This window comes from Patagioenas fasciata, chromosome 5 (genome assembly GCF_037038585.1).
Source record: "Patagioenas fasciata isolate bPatFas1 chromosome 5, bPatFas1.hap1, whole genome shotgun sequence".
NCBI classification, from domain to species: domain Eukaryota; kingdom Metazoa; phylum Chordata; class Aves; order Columbiformes; family Columbidae; genus Patagioenas; species Patagioenas fasciata.
The window spans coordinates 1,802,774-1,819,010 of NC_092524.1; the positions used below are offsets into that span (position 1 = coordinate 1,802,774).

General features: G+C 63.5%; 3 protein-coding genes and 1 long non-coding RNA gene across 6 annotated transcripts; 2 read left to right on the forward strand and 2 right to left on the reverse strand.

The window, feature by feature from the left end:
• The first annotated feature begins 735 nt into the window (after positions 1-735).
• On the forward strand, positions 736-6,980 carry VWCE (von Willebrand factor C and EGF domains). 3 transcript variants are annotated; one of them, XM_065838928.2, is made up of 20 exons: positions 736-923; positions 1,568-1,662; positions 1,742-1,831; positions 2,032-2,160; positions 2,254-2,370; positions 2,441-2,557; positions 2,744-2,872; positions 2,950-3,251; positions 3,323-3,416; positions 3,482-3,564; positions 3,764-3,851; positions 3,953-4,038; positions 4,167-4,284; positions 4,733-4,818; positions 4,989-5,085; positions 5,607-5,689; positions 5,770-5,947; positions 6,035-6,117; positions 6,188-6,278; positions 6,402-6,980. In XM_065838928.2, the coding sequence occupies exons 1-20, from the start codon at positions 814-816 to the stop codon at positions 6,743-6,745; spliced, it is 2,520 nt and encodes an 839-aa protein (XP_065695000.1). In that variant the 5' UTR covers positions 736-813; the 3' UTR covers positions 6,746-6,980. The 3 variants fall into 3 exon arrangements, with proteins under 3 accessions (XP_065695000.1, XP_065694999.1, XP_065695001.1); XM_065838927.2 differs by having other exon boundaries at positions 737-923; positions 5,857-5,947; XM_065838929.2 differs by lacking the exons at positions 736-923; positions 1,568-1,662; positions 1,742-1,831 and having other exon boundaries at positions 2,037-2,160; positions 2,234-2,370.
• A 236-nt stretch (positions 6,981-7,216) lies between these two features.
• Positions 7,217-9,910, reverse strand: LOC136101827 (pepsin A). The gene is made up of 9 exons (XM_071808596.1): positions 9,732-9,910; positions 9,366-9,513; positions 8,950-9,067; positions 8,646-8,764; positions 8,340-8,539; positions 8,064-8,181; positions 7,830-8,012; positions 7,544-7,636; positions 7,217-7,466 (listed from the first exon to the last, which is right to left on the reverse strand). The coding sequence occupies exons 1-9, from the start codon at positions 9,785-9,787 to the stop codon at positions 7,317-7,319; spliced, it is 1,185 nt and encodes a 394-aa protein (XP_071664697.1). The 5' UTR covers positions 9,788-9,910; the 3' UTR covers positions 7,217-7,316.
• A 2,650-nt stretch (positions 9,911-12,560) lies between these two features.
• On the reverse strand, positions 12,561-15,041 carry LOC139828056 (uncharacterized). Its single transcript, XR_011739222.1, has 3 exons — positions 14,905-15,041; positions 14,004-14,755; positions 12,561-13,736 (listed from the first exon to the last, which is right to left on the reverse strand). It is a non-coding gene; the product is annotated as an uncharacterized lncRNA (long non-coding RNA).
• LOC136101828 (pepsin A-like) lies at positions 13,321-15,790 on the forward strand. Its single transcript, XM_071808756.1, has 9 exons — positions 13,321-13,376; positions 13,595-13,742; positions 14,041-14,158; positions 14,343-14,461; positions 14,568-14,767; positions 14,926-15,042; positions 15,139-15,277; positions 15,471-15,563; positions 15,641-15,790. Exons 1-9 carry the CDS (start codon positions 13,321-13,323, stop codon positions 15,788-15,790), a joined length of 1,140 nt encoding a protein of 379 aa, XP_071664857.1.
• The last annotated feature ends 447 nt before the right edge of the window (positions 15,791-16,237 follow it).

Below are 16,237 nucleotides of genomic sequence, written 5' to 3' on the forward strand. Positions count from 1 at the left end.
CTGGGGGTGACGCCAGGTCCTGCCTGGGGGGGACTGTGTGGGGGGGACCCCAACCCTTGGTCCGGGGTGTATTTTGGGAGGGGAAATTGCCCCTGGGGTGTGAGCAGGAAGCTGCAGGGATCCCCCCATCCCTGTGCCAGCCCTTTGCTCCCTGGGATCAATCATTTACCTGCTGCGACCTTCGCTTTGGCCCCCGGCCCGGGGGGGCGGTTTGAGGTGTGGGGGGGGGGGGTTGGCTTTGGAGGGGGTGGTTTGGCTTGGGGGGTGACATTGCACCTCGGAGCAGGGTGACACTGCGGTGTGGGCGCCATGGAGCATCCTCCACCCCTCTCCTTGCTGGGTGCCCCCCACCATCCTGGGTGCGCCACCCCCCCATCCGGGCTCCACTTTGGCCCCTTTATCTGGGGGGGGGCCCTGTGCAGGGCTGGGAAGGCGGCCCAGAGGAGGAGGAGGAGGAGGAGGGGAGAGGCCATGCCGGAGCTTTGCCAGATGTGGGAAAGGAGAGAAGGGGGGGGACACACATGCTTTCCGTCACATTGGGACCCCCTCCCCATCATCCTAAAGCCCCCATCCCCCCGGGATGCAGCTGCTCGTGTGCCAGAGCCCCCCAGCTTTGGGGGAGCGTTCCCCCGGGCAGGGTGTCCCCGCGATGGGGGGGGTGGAGAGCCGAGTGTCCCCCCGCAGCTCCCCCCCTGCACCCCCCGCGTTGTTCTGGGCGGGAGGAGGAGGAGCGGGGCCAAGGGCCTGCGGGCGGCAGGCAGGGAGCGGGCAGGGAGCGGGCAGGAGAGCAGGCAGGGGCTGGAACCATCTGTCATGCTGGCGGAGCTGCTCTTCCAGGCTGCCTGTGTGTCCCTGTTGCTCTCGGGGGGCCAGGGCAGGGTGTACCCCGGGAGGAAGAAGCCGCCCAGCTTTGCCGTGGAGAGGTAGCCCGGGTTTCCTCCCCCCTTCCCTTACTTTTCCTTCTCCCCGGCTACACCTGGGAACGGTGTCGAGCTCTGGCCATCTGTCCCCTCGGCTGCCTTCGGGGCTCCGGCCGCACCCCTCATCCCGGCGGGAGGGGCTGGTACCCCGTGTGTCCCCCCTCTGCCCTGGGGTGGCCGGGATAAGCGGAGTGACCCTCACAGGAGTCCCGCCCCCGCATCAACATCCTGCTCCTGGCACCCCCGTCTTGTTCCCCGCATCCTTGTCCCGCTCCCCACACCCCTGTCCTGCTCCCCGCATCCACATCCTGCTCCCCGCATCCACATCCTGCTCCCCGCATCCTTGTCTTGCTCCCCGTGTGCTGCAAGGGACGTTTCCCCCTGTCCCCACGTACTGGGGTGTCCGGGTTGGCTGGAACACGGTCCTGTCCTTCTGTCCCACCTTGTTTTGGGGTCACACCGCACCCCGGTTTGCCCTCCACCTGTATCCCCGTTCTGCCACCCCGGGCGCGGTGGCTGCGAACACGTCGTGTGTCCCCCCGTCCCCGCGGTTCCCGGGGCGGAGGCTCCCCCGGGACCTTTGCTCCCTACCCGGGGGGCTGGGGACGCGGTGGCCTCAGCTTCGTGTCCGCCCGTCTGTCCCGCAGGCGCCGCGTGGGGCCCCACGTCTGCTTCTCGGGCTTCGGCAGTGGATGTTGCCCGGGGTGGATGCTGTCTCCGGGCAGCGGGCAGTGCACCCTGCGTGAGTACGGGCTCTGGGGACACGGGGACAAGCAGGGGTCCCTGTCCCCCTGACGGCCGCCTGTCCTCGCTCCCCGCAGCGCTTTGCTCCTTCGGCTGCGGCAGCGGCTTGTGCATCGCCCCCAACCTCTGCTCCTGCCCGGATGGGGAGCAGGGAATCACCTGCCCAGGTACCCCCTCCCGAGACCCCCGGGCTGTCCTGACAGGGGACATCGCTCCTTGTCACCTCGCCCTGCGGCATCGCCCGGTGCCATCCCAGTCCTGGCAGGGACGCTCCCAGGGGAGGGCGCATCCCTTGAGGATGCAGGGAGGGGTTGGTGGCCACTGGGGTGACATCGGTGTCCCTGCGGACCCCCTGTCCCTCTTCCAGAGCCACCGGGGACGTGCGGGGAGTACGGCTGCGACCTGTCCTGTAACCACGGCGGGTGCCAGGAGGTGGCCCGCGTCTGTCCCCTCGGCTTCTCCATGGTGGAGACACCCAACGGCATCCGCTGCACCGGTGAGCCGGGCTGGGGAGGTCCCGCTGGGTCGGCGGGGGGGTGTCCCGGTGGCGGTGACCCCCCCATTTCCAGCTGTCCCCTCTCTCCCCCAGACATCAACGAGTGCCTGAGCGCTGCCTGCGAGGGTCTGTGTGTCAACACCGAGGGCGGCTTCGTCTGCGAGTGCGGCCCCGGGATGCAGCTCTCCGCCGACCGCCACAGCTGCCAGGGTGCGGGGGCCGGGGGTGGCGGGGGGACAAGCGGGGGCCACTGATGCTCAGCCTGTGTCCCCCCGCTCAGATACAGACGAGTGCCTGGCCACGCCGTGCCAGCACCGCTGCAAGAACAGCATCGGCAGCTACCGCTGCTCCTGCCGGCCCGGCTACCACCTCCACGGGAACCGGCACTCCTGCGTGGGTGAGCACCGCGACCCCCTTATCCCCGCCCCGTGCCATGAAACCCAGGGGACAGAGGTGACGGTTGAGCCCATCGGGAGGGTGCTGCCACCTTGCCCTCAGCCTGGAGGGGGTGGCTTGGTGCCGCTTCCCGGGGTGGCGGCACCTCCTGCCCGGCCACTGACAAGTCCCCGTGTCCCCCCCCCAGATGTCAACGAATGCCGGTGGGCGGGCGAGCGCCGAGCCTGCCAGCACTCCTGCCACAACACCCCGGGCAGCTTCCTCTGCTCCTGCCGCCCCGGGTACCGCCTCAGCGGCGACAGGGTCTCCTGCGAAGGTACCGGGGTCCCCCTGCGGGCAGGGACGCCCCGAATCCCCGCCTGCCCTCGGTGACGTCTGTTCCCTCCCTTCCAGGTTACCCCAAATCCATCCTGGCCCCGTCGCCCATCCTGCAGTCCCTGCAGCATCCGCCCACCCTCCTCCTGCTTCCTCCCGGCTCGGGGGGTCCCCTCCTTGTCCCCAGGGGGTCCCCTTCACCCCACTTCCCTGCCGCAGCTCCTGGGACCCAAATCCCCCCCTCCTCCCCGGCCACCCCGCGGGCGGCGGGACCCCCCGGTACCGCCACCCCATCGTCCCCTCACTGCTGGCACCGGGGGGCTCCACGGGAGCCCGGCGCTCGCTGGACAGAACCGGGGTGCCGGAGCTGCACCTGTCAGGTGAGCCCCCCCGTGCCCCCCCCCGACACCAGTACGACGTAGGGGGCTGAACGGGTGCGTGCCCTCCACAGGGGGGGCGAGTTCTGTGCGAAGCCGTGAGCTGCCCCGTCCCCTGCTCCCACCCGCTGCCCCCCCCGGCCGGGGGCTGCTGCCCCAGCTGCGCAGGTGAGCCCTGGACCCCCCCCATCCCCGCTGCCCGGGTGGCCCCCCCTGACCCCCCTGCTTTGCAGGCTGCCTGTACGAGGGGGTGTCCCGGGCCGAGGGCGATGTTTTCAGCCCATCTGATGAGAATTGCACTGTCTGCGTCTGCCTGGTGAGCCCCCATCATCCCGGGGTGGGCAGCAGCATCCCGCGGGGGCAGCATCCCCCTGCATCCCTGCTCAGCCATGAGCTCCGGGGTGATGGAGTGGGATGTGTTGGGGTGGGTGATACCCCAGCATCACCCTCCCCGCGATGGGGACAGGTTGTGTCACCCCCCCGGCCGCCCCGTGACCCCCCCGCTCTGCTCGCAGTCTGGGAACGTCTCCTGCATCTCCCCCGAGTGCCCCCCCGGCTCCTGCCCCAGCCCCTCGCCCACCGACTGCTGCTCCTGCCAGCCAGGTGCGTCCCCGGGACCCCCAAATCTGAGGCAGGGGGAGCCCAGGGGATGGGTTTTGGGGATGGGGGTCACTCCCCGGCCCCACTGTCTTTCTCCTCCCCAGCAAAATGCAGTTTTCAGGGCCGCACGTATGCACATGGTGCTCGGTTCAGCCTGGATGGGGACGACTGCACCACCTGCATCTGCCGGGTGGGTCCCGGGGGGCTTGGGGGGACCCCAGGGATGCTCCAGGTCCCCCCACACACCATCCTGCTGCTCGGGGGAGCCAGGATTTGCTGGGAGCTGAGGCAGGAGCTGACGCGTCCCCGTGTCCCCAGGGCGGTGAGGTGGAGTGCTCCTTCGCCCCCTGTCCCATGCTGGACTGTCCCCAGCACCAGCGTCACCTGGGCCCCGGGCAGTGCTGTGTCACCTGCCGGGACCCCCCCGCCCCCACCGGTGAGCCCGCACTGGGGGACAGCTGGGGACAGGGAGAGTGGGATGGGGGCAACAGCTGGGGGACAGGAACGATGGGACTTGGGGGACACCTGGGGGACGGGGAGAGTGAGATGCGGGAGAAACCTGGGGACAGGTAGAAGGGGCGTGGGGGACAGTGAGGATGGAGCCGGGGACACCTGGGGACGGGCAGGGTGGGATGGGGGGGACACCTGGGGATGGGGAGGTTGGGAATATGTGGGCACAGGGAGGGTGGCATGTGCGTGACAGCTGGGGAGGATGGGATGCAGGGGACACCTGGGGACAGGTAGGGGACATGGGGAGCTGGATGTGGGTGCATGGGGCCTGGCAGGGGGCTGGGAGGGCTGCACAGGGGTTTGGAGGTGGGGAGGGGGCACAGGATGGCACCTGAAGGGCTGGGGGGTCCTCATGTCCCTTTCTGTCCCCCCAGGTTGCTCCGTGGATGACAACGGGGTGGCGTTTCCCGTGGGACAGATCTGGTCTCCGGGCGATCCCTGTGAGTTGTGCATCTGCCAGGTGAATGAGAACCTGCTCTGCTTCACCCCCTGCCTGCCCCCACCCCCGGCTCCTGTCCCCCGTCCCTTGGGCTGCTGGTGGCCACGCTCCCCGGCAGCTCCCCGGCTCCGTGGGCTCCGAACGCGGTGGTTCGGGGCAGCCCGAGGTCTCTGGCAAGTGTTTCCCCACAGGCGGACGGGTCGGTGAGCTGCCAGCGCACGGACTGCGTGGAGACCTGTCCCTACCCCATCCGCACCCCCGGGCAGTGCTGTCCCGACTGCTCCGCAGGTGACGAGTGCTGGGGGCGCTGTGTCCCCCCTCTGTCCCCTCTGTGTCCCATCTGCATCGCTCCTGCATCCCCTGTGTCCCCCAGGCATCCCCTCTGAGCCCCTCTGCATCCCCTGTGTCCCCTCTGCACCCTCTGCATCCCTCTTGCATCCCTTGTGCCCCCTCTGCATCCCTTGTGTCCCCTCTGCATCCCTCCTGCATCCCCTTCCTGCAATCCCAGGCAGGATCAGACCCAGTAAGCCTGGGTTTAAGCAGAGAGCTCTCCTGAGGGGTCCCCAAGCCACCTGGTGACCCCAAGTTGCACCAGGGGAGGTTGAGGTTGGATGTGGGGAGCAATTTCTTCCCCAAAGGGCTGTGGGGCATTGGAACAGGCTGCCCAGGGCAGTGCTGGAGTCACCATCCCTGGAGGGTTGGACAAACAGACATGAGGTTCTCAGGACATGGGGCAGTGCAACAGTTGGACTCAATGGTCTTGAAGGTCTTTTCCACCCAAAATGATTCCGTGATTCCGTGATTCTCAGGCTGCACCTACATGGGCCGGATCTTCTACAACAACGAGACCTTCCCCTCCGTGCTCGACCCCTGTCTCAGCTGCATCTGCCTGGTGAGGGCTGCGCCGGGCACCGCCAGATGTTTCCATCTCCTGCCCCATGAGATGAACCCCAGTTTGTTCCTCCCTTGCAGGAAAAAGCTCCTGGGTATTTCGGGGCTGCCCCGCTCACCTTTTCCCCACCCTGGGGGGGCTCTGACGCCCTCGTGTCTCTCTCGCAGCTGGGCTCGGTGGCCTGCTCGCCCGTGGACTGTGCCATCTTCTGCACCTACCCCTTCCACCCCGAGGGCGAGTGCTGCCCCGTCTGTAATGGTAGGAGCCGGGGGGGGACCATGGGACCCTGTCCTGGCACCCCGTGATACCCCTGCCCCAGGCTGAGTTGTGCTTTGCACCCCCCAGACTGCAACTACCAGGGTCGGAAGGTGGTGAACGGGCAGAGCTTCACCCCCGAGGGACAGCCCTGCACCCGCTGTACCTGCCAGGTGACGGGGGGACCTGTGGGGTGACAGAGGGGATCAGGATGGGGTGGCTGACCCCGCCTTTGCCCCCCAGCTCGGGGAGGTGAGCTGCGAGAAGAGGCTTTGTCCCCGGTCCTGTGCGGAGCCGCCCGTGCTGCCCGCTGCCTGCTGCCCCCCCTGCCCAGGTAACAGGGACACCAGGGACACTTGGGGACATCCCTGCCCTGGCAGGCATGGCCACACTGTGGCCCCTGCACAGGGTGGGGGGGTGCTGGGGGTGGGTGTTAACCAAAAACTTCTCTCATTAGCCGCAGATGTCCAGAGCAGCAACGTGTCCCTGTCCCCATCCCACGGGGACTCACGCGGTGACACCCCACACCCCAGCCCCCCGACATCCACCCGGGCCCCCCCCCACCGCCTGGCCCAGCTCCTGCTCCCCAACACACCCCCCCACGCTCCCTCTCTGGGGAGTGAAAGGGCTGGGGAGTCCCCCCTGACCACCCTGAGCCCCTCTGGGGACCCTCCGACCACCCTGAGCCCCCCCGACACCCCATCTGAGGCCAGTGCCCCCCCAGGTCCCCCCAGCTCCAGCCCCAAGGATCAGGGACCCCCTGGAGGCACAGAACCCTCTGCTGTGTCACCAGCTCCCTAGGACCCAGGTGACACAGGAGGAGGATGAGGATGGGGGGTGCAGGACCAGCAGGTCTGGCCCAGCAGGTCCCCCCGGGGGGGTGGGTGACTGGGAAGGGGGAGCCAAGGAGACAAGGTGGGGCTGGGGATGCTCCTGGCCGGGCTGGGGTGTCCCAAGCCAGCCCCAAACTGCAGCATGTGCCCCTTGGAGGGGACAAAGTGCCACTCTGTCACCAATAAAGTCGCCCTGGCATTTATGTCCTGTCCCTCCTGCTCCATGAGCTGAACCCAGAACCCAGCTACAGGACTTTCCCTTGGGGTGGAAATTGGGGTGAGTGGCCCCCATGGGATGACAAGGAGGGAGTTTGTCCACCCAGCGTGGGGTCTGGGGACAGGAGGGACATCCCCAGGGATGCGATGGCAGCACCAGCCCTTCCCAAAGACACGCAACACACAGGTGCTTCTCTACAGCTTTATTGTACTTGGTGTCAGCAGCAAGAGGGGACAGGGCCAGCTCTGCCAGACACCAGGTGGGGACAGCAGGGACAGCGGGGACAGCTGCCTGTCCGTGTCCCCAGCGCCGTGGTGTGCGCTCAGAGCAGGCGGGACAGCCCCACTTTGTTGGTGGCCCTGTCGAAGATGACGTAGTACTCGCGGATGAAGACGTCCCCGAGGATCCAGAGCTCGCCTGACTCGGTGGGGACACCCATGGATTCGAAGCCCAGGCTGCAGGTCCCTTCGCTCTGCACCAAAAAATACGCTGTGTACAGTTCTGGACCCCCCTAAAACCCCCAAGTCCCCTCCCCGGTGTGACGCTCACCTCTGTCACGTAGGCGCTGGGCGGCACGGGGAATCTGTGGCCGTTGATTTGGAAGACGATGTCAGGCAGCGAAGAGACAGAGTCACAGCTGATCTGGAGGGGGACAGTGGCAGGTGGGGGTCAGTGGCCACCCCAGAGGCACCACGTGTCCCCAGGAGCAATGGGGACCAGCGCACCATGTCCCAGGGATCGATGGGCACCCCGTGGAGCAGCCCCAGGGTCCAGCCGGTCACCCCACAAAGCCCCAGGTGTCCCCAAAGCCCTGTGTGCCCCCCCAGAGCCTCACATATCCCTCAGAGTCGGCGCCCAGGTCAGACATGGTGGCTGCGTAGGCTTTGTTGGACATGACGATCAGCGAGGTGCCCGTGTCCACAATGGCCTGGCAGGTGTGGTCACAGCCGATCACATTGTCATCAAGGGTGACCCTGGGGAGAGGAGGACAGGGTGAGGGGCTGCACCCCCAAAAAACAGCGTGTGGGGGAGGGAGGAGCCGCTGGGGCTGGGGGTGGTGCTGGGTCTACTTGTCCATGGTGATCTGCCAGTAGGTTTCGGCGGACAGAGGGATCCATTTGATGCCAGTGAGGGTGTAGAGCGGGTCGATGGCACCAAAGAGGACAAAGCTGCCGCTCCTCCCATCCCTGTAAAGGGGGAGACATCAGGTGGGGGTCCCATCGCTTTGCGGCCATCATCCCCCACCAGTGCTGGTGCTCCCCAGGAGCCACTGGGCACCGCAGTGGCCGGAGCCGGCCCGCTGGGAGGAGAGCGGGAGAAAATCCTCCGTCTGGCCAGGACTTACTTGCTCAGGTAGACGGAGAAGAGGTCCCTGGCCACCAGATGTTCTGCCATCATGTTGTCAAAGACGGGGGTGGCTCCGGAGGAGGCGATGCTGGGGAAAGCCAGCCCCAGGATGCCATCGAAGGGGGCGTAGTAAAAGAAATCACCGGGCTCAGTCACAGACAGCCCAAAGATCTGGTTGTGGACCTCAATGTCTGCGACCTGGTCGGGGAGATGAGGAGAGAGGGGGATGGTTGCGTTTGAGTGGGTGGTTCCGGGGTATCCCTGCTCCCGTGGGACAGGGGGGTTGGTTTTCCCCCCGCCTTACGGTGACGGTGTCGTAGCCCAGGATGCCGGTCATGCTGCCAGTGCCATAGGCGATGGAGACGCTTTCGTTGGTGCTGACAAAGGTGGAAGACTTTGTGGGGTTGAAATGGTTGTGGTCACCTGCAGGTATGGGAAGTATATGGTGACAGTCCATCCTGTCCTGAGGGACCAAGAGTGACCCCAAGTGTTCCCACATCAACCCGTGTCCCTTGAGAGAGACAGGGCAGAGCTGTCCTCCTCTCCCAGCCCTGCCATGGGCTTCCCCAGCCTCGGCCCAGGTGGGCACGGGGCTACCAGACACCTACTGCAGGCCAGGCTTCTGCAGTAGATCGAGGGCACCCAGAGGTTGGAGGAGCCGGTGTCGAAGATGACGGTGAACTCCTGGACTGGGGTGCCGATGGAGATGGTGCCGTAGTACTCGTTCTGGCAAAGCAAGGCGGGGAAGGCATTAGCCAGATGGGTAAGAGGCTAGCAGGATGGATAGTGGGCTGGTGGATTGGGTAAGGGACTGATGGGATGGATAATGGGTTCGTAGGATGGTTAATGGTCTGGCAGGATGGATACTGGGCTAGTGGGATGGGTTATGGGTTACAGGAATGGACAGAGGTCTGGTGGGCCAGGTAAGGGGAGAGTGGGTCAGGTAAGGGACTAGTGGGATGGATAATGGGCTAGCGGGCTGGGTAATGGGCCAGTGGCCCCGCGGACTGCCTGCCGTGCTCACATCCAGGTAGTTGACCATGGGCTCGGAGGAGCCGAAGATGTCGAGGAACTTGGCGGCCGGGTTGTACGGGTGCCGCTCCAGGAACTGCTCCAGCAAGCCGTTCTCCCGCAGCACCTGCCGCAGGGACTTCCCCCTCCTCAGTGGGATCCTGGGGACGGGGGACACCAGCTGTCACTGGGAACCGGCCAGGGGATGTGCCCTGGGGGGCCACCTTGTCCCTCAACCCCTCCTGTGGGACATGGGGACCCTCCTTGCTGTACGGAGCTGCGCCCATGGCTGGGGGGCTGCTGGTTGTCCCCACATCCCTCCCGCGTCCCTCTCCCAGTGTGGGGGTCCCCATGGTCACCCCGATACCCTCGCACTCACCTGGTGATGTGGCATTGGGCCAGGGCCACCAACGCGAGGAGCAGGAGCAGCTTCATGGTTGCCTTCTGCCAGCCAAGCGGCGAAGTGACACGGCAGGTGTGCCACCGGCCCCAGCCCGGTCCCTTATATGCCAAACCCGGCTTGTTTGGCCAGCGCCCCGATAAGAAAGGCAAATGGCTCTGGGAGAGGTTATCGCAACGTCCTTACGGGGGACAGGACAGGGGCCAGAACATCCAGCCCGGGGCTCTCCATCTTCCCCGGGGTCAGAGCAGAGATGCTGGTGACAACCTGGGGGAGAACCACAGAGAAAAATATTTATTCTCCAGGGAATAATATTTATTTTCCCGAGAGAAATATTTTCCAGTTGGCTTTATCTTACGGGGGCGGCCACCACTGCTGCAGGGGGTGACATTTTTGCAAGTGCCCTGGGGCGCTCTGAGCTGCTCTTGTCGCATTGGGAACCCCTTCCTGCAGCCCTGGGGTTGGTTTTGGGTCACAAAGGACCTTAAAGCTCATCCAGTCACCCCGTGCCATGAGCAGGGACATCTTCACCCAGACCACACTGCTCAGTGTCCCATCCAACATGACCTTGAACCCTTCCAGGGATGAGGCATCCACCACCTCTCTGGGTAACCTGGGCCGGGCTCTCACCACCCTCCTGGGGAAGAATTTCTTCCTTAAATCTCATCTAAATCCATCATGTTTTTCAATTTAAAACCATCACTCTTTGTCCTATCACTACGTTTTCCCTGGAGCCTTCTCCAGGCTGAACAACCCCAAGTCTCCCATCCCTTCCTCATGGGGAAGGTGCTCCAGCCCCATCACGGCTCTTCCCTGCAGAACTGGGACCAGCTGGGGGGTCAAACTGGGACTAATCAAGGGGAAAGAGCAGCTCAGGATGGTTGAATGACGCCAAGGTCACCCTTGCTGAGCTGCGTCAGGGGCACCCACGGGTTGGACCCGGGTCCCCGTCACAGCCCCACGTGCGGTTGATGCGGCTGCCGGCGCGGTCACCTTGTCCCAGCGCTCGGAGGAAAACAAAGCCGGACCCTGCGGTGACAACCTGGGCACCGTGCTGGCTGGGAACCCCTCCGAGTCCAGCGGTTATCCCACCCCTGAGAACCTCATGTCCGTCTGTCCAGCCCTCCAGGGATGGTGACTCCAGCACTGCCCTGGGCAGCCTGTTCCAATGCCCCACAGCCCTTTGGGGAAGAAATTGTTCCCCACATCCAACCCCAACCTCCCCTGGTGCAACTTGAGGCCGTTTCCTCTGCTCCTGGCGCTTGTTCCTGGGGAGCAGAGCCCGACCCCCCTGGCTCCAAGCTCCTTTCAGGCAGTTCAGAGATCAGAAGGTCTCCCCTCAGCTCCTGTTCTCCAGCTGAACCCCCAGGTCCCTCAGCCGCTCCCATCACACTTGTGCTCCAGCCCCTCACCAGCTCCGTTCCCTGAGAAGGGGATGATTCACTGCAAACACACAGAAAATATTCATTTATATGTTATCGGAGCTGAGCACTTGAGGATGCATCCGACATCAGGGAAGCTGCCGTAGCCAGCTGCCTTGGGACCGCGCTGATGGGCTGTTAAATTGCATTTTTTCCTCCAAAAAGCGTGTGTGCACACAGGGAAAAGGCTTATTCTGCTGTTTCCCCAGCACATGCAGGTGTCACTGCTCCACAGGGACAGGTGACAGGGGGTGATCTGCTGGGGCTGCTGCAGGAACCTGGAACAGCTGCTGCAGATCCCAGGGGTTTATAAGGGAGATTCAGAGCTGGGGTTTGCTGGGTTTGCCCAAATCTTGCTTGATTGCTCTGTGCTGGGAGGGCTTTGCACTTCAGGTGGTGAATTCTTCCTGCCTGGCAAGAGCTGGGCTTTGGGGACTGAAGTTTGGGCTCTTGTTTTTCAGTTTGATAAGTTTTGCTTGTTTGGTTGTTTTCCAGAATGTTTGACAAAATGAAAATGACAGGTTTTTCGAGAGCTGTTTGTCAATTTCAGGTGGTGGGTTTTTGGTTTGGTTGGTTGGTTGGTTGTTTCTTTTGTCTCTGCTGTATCCCCTCTACATCCCCGTGTCCTCTGTGCATCCCTTGTGCCCCCTCTGTGTCCCATTCTGCATCCCTCTTGCATCCCCTGCCTGCAACCCCAGGCAGAACCAGACCCAGTAAGTCTGGGCTTAAACAGAGAGCTCTCCCAGGGGCTCCCCAAACCACCTGGGGACCCCAAGTGCAGCCCAAGCATGATGGGGACCGGCTGAGGGACCTGGGGGCTCAGCTGGAGAACAGGAGCTGAGGGCAGACCTTCTGATCTCTGAACTGCCTGAAAGGAGCTTGGAGCCAGGGGGGTCGGGCTCTGCTCCCCAGGAACAAGCGCCAGGAGCAGAGGAAACGGCCTCAAGTTGCGCCAGGGGAGGTTGGGGTTGGATGTGGGGAACAATTTCTTCCCCAAAGGGCTGTGGGGCATTGGAACAGGCTGCCCAGGGCAGTGCTGGAGTCACCATCCCTGGAGGGCTGGACAGACGGACATGAGGTTCTCAGGGGTGGGATAACCGCTGGACTCGGAGGGGTTCCCAGCCAGCACGGTGCCCAGGTTGTCACCGCAGGGTCCGGCTTTGTTTTCCTCCGAGCGCTGGGACAAGGTGACCGCGCCGGCAGCCGCATCAACCGCACGTGGGGCTGTGACGGGGACCCGGGTCCAACCCGTGGGTGCCCCTGACGCAGCTCAGCAAGGGTGACCTTGGCGTCATTCAACCATCCTGAGCTGCTCTTTCCCCTTGATTAGTCCCAGTTTGACCCCCCCAGCTGGTCCCAGTTCTGCAGGGAAGAGCCGTGATGGGGCTGGAGCACCTTCCCCATGAGGAAGGGATGGGAGACTTGGGGTTGTTCAGCCTGGAGAAGGCTCCAGGGAAAACGTAGTGATAGGACAAAGAGTGATGGTTTTAAATTGAAAAACATGATGGATTTAGATGAGATTTAAAGAAGAAATTCTTCCCCAGGAGGGTGGTGAGAGCCCGGCCCAGGTTACCCAGAGAGGTGGTGGATGCCTCATCCCTGGAAGGGTTCAAGGTCATGTTGGATGGGACACTGAGCAGTGTGGTCTGGGTGAAGATGTCCCTGCTCATGGCACGGGGTGACTGGATGAGCTTTAAGGTCCTTTGTGACCCAAAACCAACCCCAGGGCTGCAGGAAGGGGTTCCCAATGCGACAAGAGCAGTTCAGAGCGCCCCAGGGCACTTGCAAAAATGTCACCCCCTGCAGCAGTGGTGGCCGCCCCCGTAAGATAAAGCCAACTGGAAAATATTTCTCTCGGGAAAATAAATATTATTCCCTGGAGAATAAATATTTTTCTCTGTGGTTCTCCCCCAGGCTGTCACCAGCATCTCTGCTCTGACCCCGGGGAAGATGGAGAGCCCCGGGCTGGATGTTCTGGCCCCTGTCCTGTCCCCCGTAAGGACTTTGCGATAACCTCTCCCAGAGCCATTTGCCTTTCTTATCATGGCCACTGGCCAAACAAGCCGGGTTTGGCATATAAGGGACTGGGCTGGGGCCGGTGGCACACCTGCCGTGTCACTTCGCCGCTTGGCTGGCAGAAGGCAACCATGAAGCTGCTCCTGCTCCTCGCGTTGGTGGCCCTGGCCCAATGCCACATCACCAGGTGAGTGCGAGGGTATCGGGGTGACCATGGGGACCCCCACGCTGGGAGAGGGACGCGGGAGGGATGTGGGGACAACCAGCAGCCCCCCAGCCATGGGCGCAGCTCCGTACAGCAAGGAGGGTCCCCATGTCCCACAGGAGGGGTTGAGGGACAAGGTGGCCCCCCAGGGCACATCCCCTGGCCGGTTCCCAGTGACAGCTGGTGTCCCCCGTCCCCAGGATCCCACTGAGGAGGGGGAAGTCCCTGCGGCAGGTGCTGCGGGAGAACGGCTTGCTGGAGCAGTTCCTGGAGCGGCACCCGTACAACCCGGCCGCCAAGTTCCTCGACATCTTCGGCTCCTCCGAGCCCATGGTCAACTACCTGGATGTGAGCACGGCAGGCAGTCCGCGGGGCCACTGGCCCATTACCCAGCCCGCTAGCCCATTATCCATCCCACTAGTCCCTTACCTGACCCACTCTCCCCTTACCTGGCCCACCAGACCTCTGTCCATTCCTGTAACCCATAACCCATCCCACTAGCCCAGTATCCATCCTGCCAGACCATTAACCATCCTACGAACCCATTATCCATCCCATCAGTCCCTTACCCAATCCACCAGCCCACTATCCATCCTGCTAGCCTCTTACCCATCTGGCTAATGCCTTCCCCGCCTTGCTTTGCCAGAACGAGTACTACGGCACCATCTCCATCGGCACCCCAGTCCAGGAGTTCACCGTCATCTTCGACACCGGCTCCTCCAACCTCTGGGTGCCCTCGATCTACTGCAGAAGCCTGGCCTGCAGTAGGTGTCTGGTAGCCCCGTGCCCACCTGGGCCGAGGCTGGGGAAGCCCATGGCAGGGCTGGGAGAGGAGGACAGCTCTGCCCTGTCTCTCTCAGGGACATGGGTTGATGTGGGAACACTTGGGGTCACCCTTGGTCCCTCAGGACAGGATGGACTGTCACCATATACTTCCCATACCTGCAGGTGACCACAACCATTTCAACCCCACAAAGTCTTCCACCTTTGTCAGCACCAACGAAAGCGTCTCCATCGCCTATGGCACTGGCAGCATGACCGGCATCCTGGGCTACGACACCGTCACCGTAAGGCGGGGGGAAAACCAACCCCCCTGTCCCACGGGAGCAGGGATACCCCGGAACCACCCACTCAAACGCAACCATCCCCCTCTCTCCTCATCTCCCCGACCAGGTCGCAGACATTGAGGTCCACAACCAGATCTTTGGGCTGTCTGTGACTGAACCCGGTGATTTCTTTTACTACGCCCCCTTCGATGGCATCCTGGGGCTGGCTTTCCCCAGCATCGCCTCCTCCGGAGCCACCCCCGTCTTTGACAACATGATGGCAGAACATCTGGTGGCCAGGGACCTCTTCTCCGTCTACCTGAGCAAGTAAGTCCTGGCCAGACGGAGGATTTTCTCCCGCTCTCCTCCCAGCGGGCCGGCTCCGGCCACTGCGGTGCCCAGTGGCTCCTGGGGAGCACCAGCACTGGTGGGGGATGATGGCCGCAAAGCGATGGGACCCCCACCTGATGTCTCCCCCTTTACAGGGATGGGAAGAGCGGCAGCTTTGTCCTCTTTGGTGCCATCGACCCGCTCTACACCCTCACTGGCATCAAATGGATCCCTCTGTCCGCCGAAACCTACTGGCAGATCACCATGGACAGGTAGTGCCAGCACAACCCCCAGCCCCAGCGGCTCCCCTTGCCCCCACACGCTGTTTTTTGGGGGTGCAGCCCCTCACCCTGTCCTCCTCTCCCCAGGGTCACCCTTGATGACAATGTGATCGGCTGTGACCACACCTGCCAGGCCATTGTGGACACGGGCACCTCGCTGATCGTCATGTCCAACAAAGCCTACGCAGCCACCATGTCTGACCTGGGCGCCGACTCTGAGGGATATGTGAGGCTCTGGGGGGGCACACAGGGCTTTGGGGACACCTGGGGCTTTGTGGGGTGACCGGCTGGACCCTGGGGCTGCTCCACGGGGTGCCCATCGATCCCTGGGACATGGTGCGCTGGTCCCCATTGCTCCTGGGGACACGTGGTGCCTCTGGGGTGGCCACTGACCCCCACCTGCCACTGTCCCCCTCCAGATCAGCTGTGACTCTGTCTCTTCACTGCCTGACATCGTCTTCCACATCAACGGCCACAGATTCCCCGTGCCGCCCAGCGCCTACGTGACAGAGGTGAGCGTCACACCGGGGAGGGGACTTGGGGGGACCTGGGGGGTCCAGAACTGTACCCAGCGTATTTTTTGGTGCAGAGCGAAGGGATCTGCAGCCTGGGCTTCGAATCCATGGGTGTCCCCACTGAGTCGGGCGAGCTCTGGATCCTCGGGGACGTCTTCATCCGCGAGTACTACGTCATCTTCGACAGGGCCACCAACAAAGTGGGGCTGTCCCGCCTGCTCTGAGCGCACACCACGGCGCTGGGGACACAGACAGGCAGCTGTCCCCTCTGTCTTTGCTGTCCCCAGCCTGGTGGCTGCCAGAGCTGGCCCTGTCCCCCCTTCCTGCTGCCACCAACCACAAGAAAGCTGTAAAAAAGCATATGAGCATTGCGTGTCTTTGGGAAGGGCTGGCGCTGGCACCACATCCCTGGGGATGTCCCTCCTGTCCCCAAACCCTACTCATGGGGAACAAACTCCCTCCTTGTCATCCCATGTGGGCCACTCACCTCAAATCCCCCCCAAGACAAAGCCCTATGGCTTTCCTCCCTGCAAGGGAGGAACAAACTGGGGTTCAGCTCACAGCACAGGAGATGGAAACATCTGGCAGCCACCATCCCTGGAGTCACCATCCCTGGAGTGTTGGACAGACGGACATGAGGTTCTCAGGACACGGGGCAGTGCCAGGGGTGG